The following is a 13,440-nucleotide window of genomic DNA, read 5'->3' as shown; positions in this document are numbered from 1 at the left end:
GTCCATGATGAAATCTGGCCCACTGTCTGTTTTTGTAAATAAAGTTTTCTTGAAACATAGCCACCATGCATTTGTTCAAATACTCTTTATGGTTACTTTCATGACACAGAAGCAGAGTTGGGGAGTTCTAACAAAGACCATAAGGCCCACAAGGCCTAAAGCAGTTATCACTAAACCTTTATAGAAAAAGTTTGCTGACTACTATTCTATGCTTTAAATTTAAGAATTAAGATCCAATCACAAAATTCAATTCCTCTGACAATTACTCACATTGTTTTCTTGGTTCTTGTTGTTCTTCAAGAGTGTAATAATACAATTGTGAATAAAGAAAGCAAGGGTAAGCACTCCAGTCAGCTGTGGAAACTGAAATCTTATCTCTAGGAGAAAAAGAGAGTGAAAAAAAAAAAAAAAAAAAAAACAAGACACAACACATTAAAACTGACAGCTAGAAAATGAATGTTAGTAGCCAAAAGTTGACTGCAAAAATTAGTTGCATCTGCTTTATCCAGGAAATAAGAATATTGAGATGTCTTTACAAAGCTCCTCAAGGCTAGCATTATACTTGAGCAAAGTACTTGAAAAGGGAAAGAAAAGGAATCAAGAAATGACTACTCTGTGAGGGCACTTCACATCAGTTATTGCTGTTTGAGGTCACACAACTAGTATGTGGCATAGCAGGATTCAAATTAAGAACTCTAAAGGTCTTCCTCTTCTAATACTTGAATTTGACAGAAAAACACTTTTAGAAAAGGAATCAGAAAAGGGAAAATTGGTCATTTAACATTTTTTAAAGGCTAATCTAAAAAGCACTGGTTAAAAATATTAGAAATAACAAATGTCTACACAGAGGGGAACGGTTAAACTATGATACAGTTGCTCTGTGGTATATAGTGTGTAAGAATTATGTTCTAGAGGAAGATTTTATGCTATGGCAAATGTTTACGACTCAAATAGCATGTATAGTATGATTTTACATTTATTTTAAAAAGTTTGTGTGTATATATACATATGTATGCTAAGAAAAAAGACTGGAGGGATAAGCACAAAAGTTTAAATAGTGGTTATCTCTGGCTACTTGAATTTATTTTAAGATAATCACTTATCTATATTCTCTAAATTTTCTACAATAAAGTCAAAGTTAATATGAAATAAAAATAATAAAATAATAAATATTTCAAAAGCACTGCCAATTTTTTTTGAGGTTTGCTAACACAAAAATGAAAAACTGCTTTTATGTAGAATAAGACCAAGATTTACATGAAAACAGAGCTATATCTAGGCAAAGTAGGTGCCAAAGTGGAGAACAACCCGTCTCGGGGGGTTCTTTAGTATAAAAAGCACAAACAAGAAAAGAAAGTCTGCTGACTTTTTGCCATACTATTTAGGAAAGGAAATAAGAATAACTAAGAATCAAGCACTGGCTATGAAAGAAATCAGGTTGTAAGAGTTTAAAAATTATATGCTTTGGTTTTCCATTAAGTTTTTGTTGGTCTGTTAGCTTTTATCTAAATTTTTATTTGAAGAAGCAATTCAAAGTCTATTCTGGAGCGCCTGGGTGGCTCAGTCAGTTAAGTGTCTGCCTCTTGGTTTCGGCTCAGCTCATGATCTGAGGGTTGTGAGATTGAGCCCCATGGTGGGTTCTGCACTAGGCATGGAGCCTGCTTAAGATTCTCTCTCTCCCTCTCCAGCTGTGCCAACCCCCCAACCCGTACACACATGCTCCCTCTCTAAAAACAAAACAAAAACAAAACCAAAATAAAACAAAAAATTTTCTCAGGAAAATTCTCATCTTTTCTGTCTATAATCTTTTAACTTTTTTACATCTAAGCAATCAAATAAAATGTGGGGGCAACTCCCACTTCTGTTCTAAAAAAAATTAAAAATTTTTAAAAAGATTTTATTTTTAAGTAATTTCTACACCCAAAGTGGGGCTTGAACTTACTTCAAGATCAGGAGTTGCATGCTCTACCAAATAAGCCAGTCCGAGCCCCCCCACCCCAAAAAACCAACTCTTAATACATTGGGCATACAACTTTTTTTGATCATTTCAGATCAAAGTCAGCATTATATTTATATAATAGTAAGAGAGGTACCATTTTTGGAAATATGATAAAATTATTATTTACATGACTTTATTCTTTGCAGAGCAAGAACTGAAAAACTCTGAAGTAAGAATTCAAAGTCATCAAATCACAAAGGAAGAGAGCAAAAGAGAAAGAAAGGAACAAAGGAATTAAAAAGCAACAGAAATCAATTAATAAAATGGCAATATTAAGTCCATACTTATCAATAATTATTTTAAATGTAAATGGACTAAATTCTTTGTCAACCAAAGGATGAAGAGTAGCTGAATGGATAAAATAACAAGACCCAACCAGATGCTGCCTACAAGAGACTCACTTCAGCTTTAAGGACACACATAGACTGAAAGTGAAGGGACAGAAAAAGATATTCCATGCAAATATAAACCAAAAGAAAGCAGGGCTATATGTATATCCAACAAAACAGACTTTCAACCAAAGACTGTATCAAGAGACAAAGAAGGTCATTATAATAATAATAAAGGGATCAACTCATCAAACCTTTGCAAATATTTATGCTCCCAACATAGGAGCACCTAAGTACATAAAGCAAATATGGGGGTGCCTGGGTGGCTCAGTTATTAAGCGTCTGCCTTCGGCTTAGGGCGTGATCCCAGGGTTCTGGGATCGAGCCCTGCATTGGGCTCCCTGCTCCGCTGGGAGCCTGCTTCTTCCTCTCCCACTCCCCCTGCTTGTGTTCCCTCTCTCGTTGGCTGTCTCTCTCTCTGTCAAATAAATAAATAAAATCTTTAAAAAAACAAAACAAAACAAACAAAAAAACAAATAGGAATAGATCTGATGGGAGAAATAGATAGCAATATAATAATAGTAGAAGGCTTCAATATACCACTTTTAACAATTAATAGATCACCCAGACAATCAGTAAGGAAACATTGGACTTAAATGATGTTACACCAGATGTACTTGACAGACATTTACAGAACATTCCATCCAATAACAGAATACACATTCTTCTCAAGTGCACATGGAACATCTCCAGGATACATCACATGTTAGCCCACAAAATATGTCTCAACAAATTTAAGAGAACTGAAATCATACCAAGCTTTTCTTCCAATCACAATTGTATGAAACTAGAAATCAATTACAGAAAAAAACCAAACAAACTGGAAAATTCACAAATATGTGGAGATTAAGTAACACACTACGGAACAACCAATGAGCCAAAGAAGGAATCAAGAGAGAAATCAATATGTTGAGACAAATGAAAGTGGAAATACAACTTACCAGAACTTAAAGGATGAAGCAAAAACAGTTCTAAGAGGTCAGTGTACAGTGATAAACATCCACATTAAGAAACAAGAAAGATCTCAAATAAACAACCTAACTAGATGCCTGGGTGACTCAGGTGGTTGAGCATCCGACTCTTGATTTTGGCTCAGGTCATAATTTCAGGGTCTTGGGATCGAGCCCCATGTCAGGCTCTGCACTCAGTGGAGAGTCCGCTTGAGGATTCTCCCTCTTCCTCTGCCCCTTCCCCTGCTTGAGCACATGTCCACTCTCTCTAAAATAAAAAAATAAACCTTAAAAAAAAAAAAACCCAAACAACTTTATACCTCAAGTAATAATGAGAAAAAAAGAACAAATTAACCTACAGAAGAAAGGAAATAACAAAGATGAGAGCAGAAATAAATGAAATAGAGACTAAAGAGACAATAGAAAAGATTGAATAAACTAAGCTGGTTTTTTGAAAAGATAAACAAAATAGATAAAACTTAAGCTAGATTAAACTAGAAAAAAGAGAGAGGACTCAAAAAAATTATAAACGAAAGAGGATACATAACAACTGATACCACAGAAATACAAAGATTTATAAGAGACTACTGTAAACACTTATACACCAACAAACTGGACAACTTAGAAGAAATAGATACATTACTAGAAATATACAAACTACCAAGACTGAATCATAAATGGAAAATATGAACAGACCAATTTCTAGTGAGGAGATTGAATCAGTAATAAAAAAATCTTCCAATAAAGAAAAGTCCAGGCATGACCAGATGTCTTCACTGGTGATTTCCAGCAAACATTTGAAGAAGAATTAATACTAATCCTTTTTAAACTCTTCCAAAAAATAAAAGAGGAGGGAACACTTCCAAACTCACTTCATGAGGCCAATATTACCCTGATCCTGATATCAAATTCAGACAAGGACACTACAAAAAAAAAAAAAAAAAAAGAAAATTACAGGCCAATATCCTGATGAACATAGATGCAAAAATCCTCAACAAAACATTAGCAAACTGAATTCTATACCATGATTAAGTGGGATTTATTTCAGGGATGCAAGGATAGTTCAACATCCATAAATCAATCAACGTGATACACCACATTAATAAAACAAGGGACAAACATCATATGATCAGCTCAAAGGATGCAGAAAAAGCATTTCACAAACTTCAACATCCATTTATTATAAAAACTCTCAACAAACTGGGTATGGAGGGAATGTACAACAACATAATAAAAGCCATGGCCAACATACTCAACAGTGAAAAGCTGAAAGCTTTTCCTCCAAGATCAGGAATGAGACAGGAAGCCCACTCTCACCATTCTTATTCAACACACTACTAGAAACCCTAGCCACAACAATTAACTAAGAAAAAGAAATAAAAGGCAGCCAAATCAGAAAGGAAGAAGATGATGTTATATTATATATAAAAAACTCTAAAGACTCCACAAAAAAACTCTTACAACTAATAAATAAATTCAGTAAAGTTTCAGGATACAAAATCAATACGCCAAAATCTGTTGCACTTCTGTACACTAACAATGAACCAATAGAAAGAGAAATTAAGAAAACAATTCCATTTACAATAGCATCAGAAAGAATAAAGTACTTAAGAATCAATTTAACCAAAGAGGTGAAAGACCTGTAAGGTGAAAACTGTAATACAGTAATGAAAGAAACTGAAGAAGACACAAATAAATGGAAAGAGATTCCATGTCCATGTTTGAAGAATTATTACAGATAAAATGTTCATGCTACCCAAAGCAATTCAATGCAATCCCTATTAAAATTCCAATGACATTTTCCACAGAAATAAACAATCCTAACATGCGTATAGCATCGCAAAAGACCCTGAAAGCCAAAGCAGTCTTGAGGAAGAGCAAGACTGAAGGTATCACAGTCCAGATTTCAAACTATAGTACAAAAGCTATTGTAATCAAAACAGTATGGTACTGGCAAAAAAGAGACACAGAGCTCAATGGAACAAAAGAGAATGCCCAGAAATAAACCCAGACATAAATGGTCAATTCATTTATGTTAAAGGAGCCAAAAATATACAAACTAGATCAGTCATCACCCACCTCTCATTATCACCTCAGCAGTGCTTTAGCACATCCACATTCTGACAGTATTTTCATTAACACTGCTTTTCTACATATTCTGTTGGTTCAGAGAGAGTGAATAAATGAAGCTACAGCACCTCTGACCTCAACTTATTATTATTGTTGCTATTATTATTATTATTGTTATTGTTGTTATTATTATGCATTTGAGCTTACATTATTATTATTATTATTATTATTATTATTATTATTATTATATTATGCATTTGAGCGTACCAGCCCCATTATGAACCCTACTTTCAGGCAGGGAATTATAGGACTATTTCTCCTCTACCCTACTGACCTCCTGGAGTCATAGAAGACTATCTCCTACTTCAGCCAACCTTAAATAAAGGGGAAGGAATGTCTCAATGCCACTAGTTATTTTTAGCTTAAAAGAGAAGGCTCTTCATGACTGGGACTTTGCCTCTTTATCCTTATCTGTAATCACTTCCCAACTAGTATTCTTTCATTCCAGCCACCCAGATTCTTGTAATTTCCTAAATGGCCTTGTTATCTCAGGCCTTAACTGTTGCTTTAACATGTTGTTCTATTGACCTGGCATACATCCCGTCCACCAATTCTTCATTTAAAGAACTCCTTTTGGCCCTAAGAACCCTTCTCTGATTTCTAATTTTTATTTACATGCAATTCCTCTAGATTATTGTCTCTTAGATTTCTTTCTTTCTTTCTTTTTTTTTTTTTAAGATTTATTTATTTTAAGAGTAGGGGACGCGAGCAGGGTCAGGGGGAGGGTTAGAGGGAGAGGGAGAGATGCAGATTCCCCACTGAGTGCAAGCCAGCCATGGGGCTTGATCCCACGACCCTGAGATCATGACCTGAGCCAAAATCAAGAGTTGGACCCTTAACAACTGATCCACCCAGGCGCCCCTCATTTTTATACTGCTCCTACTTCGTGTCCTGATATCTTTTATAGATTATTCTAATGGTATCTTAGATTTATTTCTACACTATGATCAGTAATTCACAAATTGGTCTTACTGCTCAACTAACTGTAAGTTCCTGGAGGGAGTGAGCCACATCTCTTTTTGACAACGTATGGCACATAATCAGAGGTATTCATTTATATTAAGAATAAAGGATTTCAGCCATGTAAGTGGTCAAAATTCTATTTTAAACTGTTCTTCAGAATGATTTTGATTTTTGCTAAGATCTTTGTTTTCAATAAGCTCCCTTCAGTATAGCTGATCTTTCCTATCTTTCAGAGCAATCAACTTCTATTACCTCTAAATGCTTTCTGAAGCAACTTGATCCTTTTCTAACCATGGCAGGTGATACCAGTGTTGTTTCTAACTTGTCAAATTAGGATAAGTAAAAATCCAGCCTTTTCCAATTAACCAACAAAAACTCTTCTTGAGTAACTTTCTTAAAAACCTGAGATTCAACAGTTTCAGTGAGATACAATTCATATGCACTTCACCCATTTTAAAGTATACAACCATTTTGGAAAGCCATTTGGCAATATCAACCAAAGCAGAATATACACATACCCTTTGACCTTGCAAATCCATTCTTATGTTTATACTCAAGAGAAAGCTGTCATATTTTCACCTTAAGATATGTATAAGAATAGAGCACAGCAATAAACATAATACTAAACAACTGGAAACAAATGTCCCTGAAGAGTAAAAAATAAACAAATTGTGGGTATAGTTATACAATGAAATACCAATGAGAATGAACTACAAATAGGCACATGGATCAATATCACAATTCAATGTTGATTGGAAGAAGCCAGACACTAAAGAACATATGTTCTATATTCCTTTTACATGACTTAAAAAACAAAACACAGACAAAACCAACCTTTGGGGTTAGAAGTTAGAACAGTTGTTAACTTTGTAGAGAGATAGCACCTGGTAGGCATAATGAGAGGGACTTCTGGAGTGCTAGTTTTTGCTCTGGTGCTGGGTATCTGGTACATTGTGAAAACTAATCAAACTGTATACTTAAGAGTTGTGTACTTTTATATGTGTATGTTATGCCTCAATAAAAAGTTCAAAAACAAAAACAAAAAAATGGTAGGGCCTACATGTAAAAAAATATGAAAACAGATATTCCATTTTATTTGGAGGCATTATTAAGCATCAATGAGCGCATGGTAGAATGTAGTCTGCTCCTAATGGAAAGTTAATAAAAAAAACCATGTAAAGCATATGTGGTTAGAAAATTATTTTTTCTGGTTGCAGATAAACACAATGCTACTACCAACCAAATGGCATATCTCTGCATAATCCTTGGCGATCAGTGTCTGAAGTCTTTCTGCAATCAGTTTCAAAGCATTTAACAGTTTTTCATTTTAAAAATGTAGCCCTAAATGAGTACTAGTTGTTAAATGTATCACAGGGTTTCCAACAAAAAACAGCATTCTCTTGCTTTATACCTCCCATCCTGAAGCCTGTTTCCCACAGGTAATTATACCTCTTCAGCACACTTTAAATTAATAATCTATCTTATTTTTAATATGCTTATATTCCTTTTCCTTTATTTTTAAAATTTTTGACATAATCCATTGATTTTCCACCAGAAGACTTTAATCCTTTTATATTATTACCACCACTCACATTTTCTCATCCCCTATCCCCCCAATAAAATCTTAATTCTAATTTTGATTTTGTAAAAATCAATATTCAGTGTTTTAATTTTCATGATTATTCTGTATTATTCACAGTTAAGCCATGAAATGTATTATCTTTATATTTTCTTATATAAAACTACTTTTGTTGGCCTGTTTTTATGGAGGTTTATGGAGATTTGGAGGTATTTCCTTTCAGGTTGCGTCTATTTAACACTAATTTTTCCCCAGACTCTCCAAAAGAATGGTAAAACCTCATTCTATACAACACATCAAATAGTCTTTTCCGTTTCATTTTCCTTTTGGATAAAATGCCTCCTGGGGCCCTCTGTCTGCTGCTGTGATCTGGGCAGGTTGCTTGCTACGCCTGCTGCACAGCTGTTTCGTAGGATAGCCCTTCACCACTACTGTGAGGATTTTGTGATTTACTGCTTTTTTGGTGGAACACATTTGCAGTATTTTTTTGGGAGAAAGAGTGCATGGAAGGTAAAATTTTGTGAGACTTTACCTTCTGAAAATATCTATTGTACTCTAACACTTGAGGGAGGGTATGGTGGGATTTAGAATTTTAAGTTAAAATAACTTATTCTGAGACCTTCATGACACTTCTCTCTTCTAGTTTTAGGAGTTGTTAAAAAGCCTGAGACTATTCTGACTCCAGATCTTTTGTATAAATCTGTTCTTTATCCCTAGAAGCTTTCAGGTCTTCTCTTCATCCATGGTGTTCTGAAATCTTACGATGATATACTTTGGTGTGGGTTTTATTCAGTGCTGGGTACTGTGGGACCTATACCTCTAGAAACTCATGTTCTTTGGTTAGCAGGAAACTTTTTAAATTATTTCTTTGGCAATTTCCTCCCTTCTTCATTTTCTCTATGTTCCATGAAACTATTTTCAGTTATTAGGCTACCTGGATTAATGCTTTAATTTTCTTATCTTTTCTCTGCTATTTTTCCTTTTTTGCTTCCTTCCTTCCTTCCTTCCATCCATCCAACCATCCATCCATCCATGATTCCTAAACCACTTTTTGGGAAGTTGGCTTTATCTTCCAAATTTTCTCTGTATTCTTAATTTCTATTATATTTTTGGTTTCTAAGACCAACCTCCCTCCTTCTTTCCTTCCTTCCTTGGCACCCAAATGCTGTTTCATGGATATAATACTTTCTTTTGTCACTTTGAGACTAACTTTCTTTTTTGCAAGTTTTCTTATTCTTAGTCCCTCTTATTTTCTTTTCCTTTCAAGCTCTTCCCCCCCGACACAGTTTTTGTTTTTATGTAAGAGCCTTTCCACAAATATCTGGTGATCTTTGCCTATGTTTTTTTAATATCCAAAAGTGAAGCATGAAAAAAATGTATACACTTAGTAAACATCTAAATGGTCTGATACAAGCAAGGTACCTGCCATTTCTTTGGTAGAACCCAAATGTCCAAGACTCTAGGTCTTTCCTCTTGGGCTTGTCAGTTTCTCCAGAGGAGAATCCTCTGTTATCCTATGCTGTCAGCATTCTGGGAGCCAAAGAGTAAAGAAAAGAGAATTGGGAGGGGTACAGGGAGAGAGAGAGTCTCACCACTCAACATGACACTTTCACTTAGTCCCTGTTTTCAGACTAAAAACCTTTTTCTCACCATATCTTGTGTGTGGAGAACCTGAGTTCTGAGCTTGACTAATTCAGCTTCTTCCATCTCTTGCTAGGTTGAGGAGGAAAAGGGGTTTATAATCTAACTATCTACCTATTCCTGATGTAAACTTGCACAGAATTCTCCCCATCGTAAGCTCTTTTCCTTACTCTTGCTTTCAGAGTGACCCAAATGCCTCCACATACTGAGGGTTTCAACATATAGCTCAAAATGGCCTCCTTTGTGATGGAAACCCTCTCTACAGGTACTTAAATTTCAGCTTTGTCTGCTTTGCTGTCAGTCTAACCATCTACCAGTTTTCCAGTATCTAACAATCTGTTGCTGTCTCTTGTCTGCTGGTGTCTCTTCTATAGTCTCTTTGTGTTTGTTTTTACATTTATTTCTTCACTCTTGTTTTAATGAGATTCAGGAGGGAGTAGGGATAAACACCTTTATTCATTCAACATTGTTTACGGACTACTCACTATGCCCTCGGAATTATTATAGGCCTTGGGGATACAGCAGTAATAGAGAAGTAAAGAAAACAAAAACAAAGAACATCACTTTTCTCAGGAGCTTACATTCTTAGTAAGGACGACAGATACACAAGTTAAAAAAAAAAAACAGGTATTCCTTACCAACTGAACTTTCACTTTCTGAATTCGAGAACCAAATAGATTAAAAAACATTTTTAGAAAGTGCTTTGTTATCTTAACTTCTGCTACTTTCTATCTGAAGCTCAGGAACCAAATAGGTAAGAATAATAGATATCCCTTAATATTTCAACTCATTATTAGAATTAGGAACTTAGTAGTTTCGGATAGCCAGGGATACTTGCATATAAGATTTGGTAGTGATGAAAGCTCTGAAGAAAAATAAGCCACAAGAAGTGGGAGTGGGCAGGAAGCCAGGGAAGGCCTCACTAATGATAACAACCATGTGGATACCTAAGAAAAGACAAGGGCATTTCACGTACAGGTAAAAGTTAATGCAAGGGTTCTGAGCTAGGAGTGTGCTTGCCATTCTTGTGGAACAGCAGGGAAACAGTGTGGCTGGAGTAGACTGAATAAGCAGAATGATGGGATAAGGGAACGATGGCAGACAGGAAGTCAGGAGTCAGATCATATAGGACCTTTGGACTATGACAGAGGCTTGCTTTATTCTTTTTTTTTTTTTTTTAAGATTTTTATTTATTTGAGAGAAATAAAGAGCGAGCATAAGCAAGAGGGACTGGCAGGCAGAGGGAGAAGCAGACTCCCCACTCAGCAGGGAGCCCAACACTGGGCTCCATCCCAGGACTCTGAGATCATGACCTGAGCTGAAGGCAGACGCTTAACCAACCGAGCCACCCAGGTGCCCAGAAGCTTGTCTTATTCTGAATGAGACGAATGAGATGGGAAACCAGGCTTTTGAAGGCTGTGTTTTAAAAACCTCACTCTGGCTGCTTGGCATAGAACAGACTACAAAGGGGGAGGCAGAGCTGAAACGGTGAGACTAGTTAAGAGGCTACTATCATCATCCAGGTGAGAGATTAACAGCCTAATTCTTTCTGGTGGAAAAAGTAGTCAGATTCTTGGTTTATTTTAAAAGTACAGCTGACATGCTTTGCAGATATGGAAGGTGGGGGGAAAAACCAATCAAGCAGGATTCTAAAGTTTGGGGCCTGAGCAACTGGGAAATTGGAGCCACCACTTTCTGAGATAGAGAAACCTGGGAGAAGAGCAGATGAAGCAGGTTGATGGGATGGGGGTGGATGAGGAAGGAAACAAATATTTGGTTTTTGTAAATATAAGTTTGAAATACCTAGTGGATGTTCAAGTGGAGTTGTAGAAGGGGCAGGTAGATATATAAGGATGGATCTCAGTGGAGAGATCTGGCCTAGAGATACAAAATTGGACTAGTCACCATATAGACAATATATAAAGCCAGGTGACTACATGATATTACTTAGGAAAAAAGGTAGAGAGAAAAGAAGTTTGAGTAAAACCCTAGATAACTGCATAACTGACTCGTCAGGAATGTGAGAAAGCAGTCATGCAGAAGAATTAAGAGAAAATGGGGTTTTAGAAGTTCAGAAAATGTTTTAAGATGGAAGGAGTGACCAAATGTGCTCATGCTGCTGATAAGTTGAGCAGGAAGAGATGTGAGAACTGGTTATTGGATTTGGCCAAGATGGAGTTACTGGTTATCAGTGGAGCGACTGGGGCAAAAGCCCAGCAAACACCAGTTCAAGGCAAAATGGAAGGAGAAGTAAAAAGAGTGAGAACAGACAATTCTTTCAAAGAGTTTTTCTTTCAAGGGAAGCAATAGCTAGAGGGGAATGCGGCATTATGTGAGCTTTCGTTTTTAGACTGAGAGAGATTTGTATCTGGTAGGAACAGTTCAGTAAAGGAAATATTTGATGGCACATGATTAAGGAGAAAGAAGGGATAACTACAGAAGTAAAGTCCTGGAGGCAGGAAAGGATAGGATGAAACACACGAGTTGTTTTTTCTATTTTTCCAATTACCTGGGAGGAAGGGCAACAGGATCCACTGCATTGAGAAAGAAATTTTTGGTAACAAAAGTATATAAATAAAGATTCAATCAGAACTATAAGTTTATGTGAATTCTTCATCAGGACAGTAAAGACTCATACCCTTCAAAGTTCTCTGATTCTTAATTAGCCTTTACTGAAAAAGACTTATGACATATTTTGAGTCCTAAAAAATTCTTCAGTCATAATAAAGTAACCAATTTCAGGACCATAAATATAAACACAAGCCTCTTTAATCCTCATGATTCTCCCTTTGTATCATTTAGAAATGAAATAAAGTGAAATAAATGGCTTAATATATATTTAAATATGTTTTCCATCTTCTAAACATTTATACTCTTTTTTTTCATATTTCTCTCATGTCCTATTATTAGCAGAAACATTTATCACTAAGACTCTTAATATAAATCACTATGGACCTAATTTTAGAAAAAACATCCTAGACTATTTTTATCAATGAATGGAAGCACTGGCTTAAAGTGGTCATTTTCATTTATATCCAATTTTAAATACAATATGGAAGAGAAGGATGCCTTTCAGGCTCTAGTATTTCCTTTATCATGAATTTACACTGACTTTTTAGTCTTTATGGGCTTTTTATAGAAATAAAAAAATCAAAGCTAAGGCACCCAGATGATCTGAAAATAAGTAACCACAGTAGCAAACAACTTCCAACAAATAACTCTTGGAAACACTTGGAAAACCCAGGCCTGTTGTAACAAAAGAAACAGAGGGAATGGCAAACAATTATAATCGCTGACTTCAGAGAGTAACACCAGACTAAACAGACTTGAATTCTAGACTACCTGAATTAACAGGTGAAGAATGGAAAGAAAGTAGTCTTTCTAAACCAACAAGAGAATTTTGTACTGCTTTCTCTTTATGAGTTTTCGGGATACTAGTGTAATATTCACTTCTATTTTCTAATCTGTTTTCTCATTTAGCATTGTACATTCATTGCTTCATGGTGCTTTTATTATACCCCAAATCCATTAAATTGGGGTGAAACTTGAGATAATTGCCAAGTTATAACCATGAGAGAAAAAAGGAGGAAGGGAACACTTACTAACCACCATTTTAACTAGCCTGAAACAAAACAAAACAAAACAAAACAAAACAAAACAAAACAAAACAAAACAACCATGGGGGAACAATGATGTTAATGAACAGTATTATCCACATATGTTAATTAGTGACCATGTTCTAAGTTTCTGAATTTCTAGGGATATGCTTCCCCAGAAAAGTCTAGAAAA

The 13,440-nt window shown here is 35.6% G+C and overlaps 1 protein-coding gene across 3 annotated transcripts in view; it reads right to left on the bottom strand.

Annotated features, from left to right (window-relative positions):
• SLC38A9 (solute carrier family 38 member 9) overlaps positions 1-13,440 on the bottom strand; it is a 78,276-nt gene that overhangs the window by 18,719 nt on the left and 46,117 nt on the right. For all 3 annotated transcript variants that reach the window (XR_568839.2, XM_008691410.2, XM_008691411.2), the window contains one exon: positions 271-377. Coding sequence is in view for 2 of the 3 variants with exons in the window: in XM_008691410.2 (XP_008689632.1) it covers positions 271-377 (107 nt within the window). In the remaining variant the exon portion in view is untranslated. The remainder of the gene's footprint in view (positions 1-270; positions 378-13,440) is intronic.

The sequence above is a fragment of the Ursus maritimus genome, unplaced genomic scaffold (assembly GCF_017311325.1).
Source record: "Ursus maritimus isolate PB19 unplaced genomic scaffold, ASM1731132v1 scaffold_5, whole genome shotgun sequence".
Classification (NCBI taxonomy): domain Eukaryota; kingdom Metazoa; phylum Chordata; class Mammalia; order Carnivora; family Ursidae; genus Ursus; species Ursus maritimus.
The sequence above is the reverse complement of the archived record's forward strand: the minus strand, read 5'-3'. Positions and strand labels throughout refer to the sequence as shown.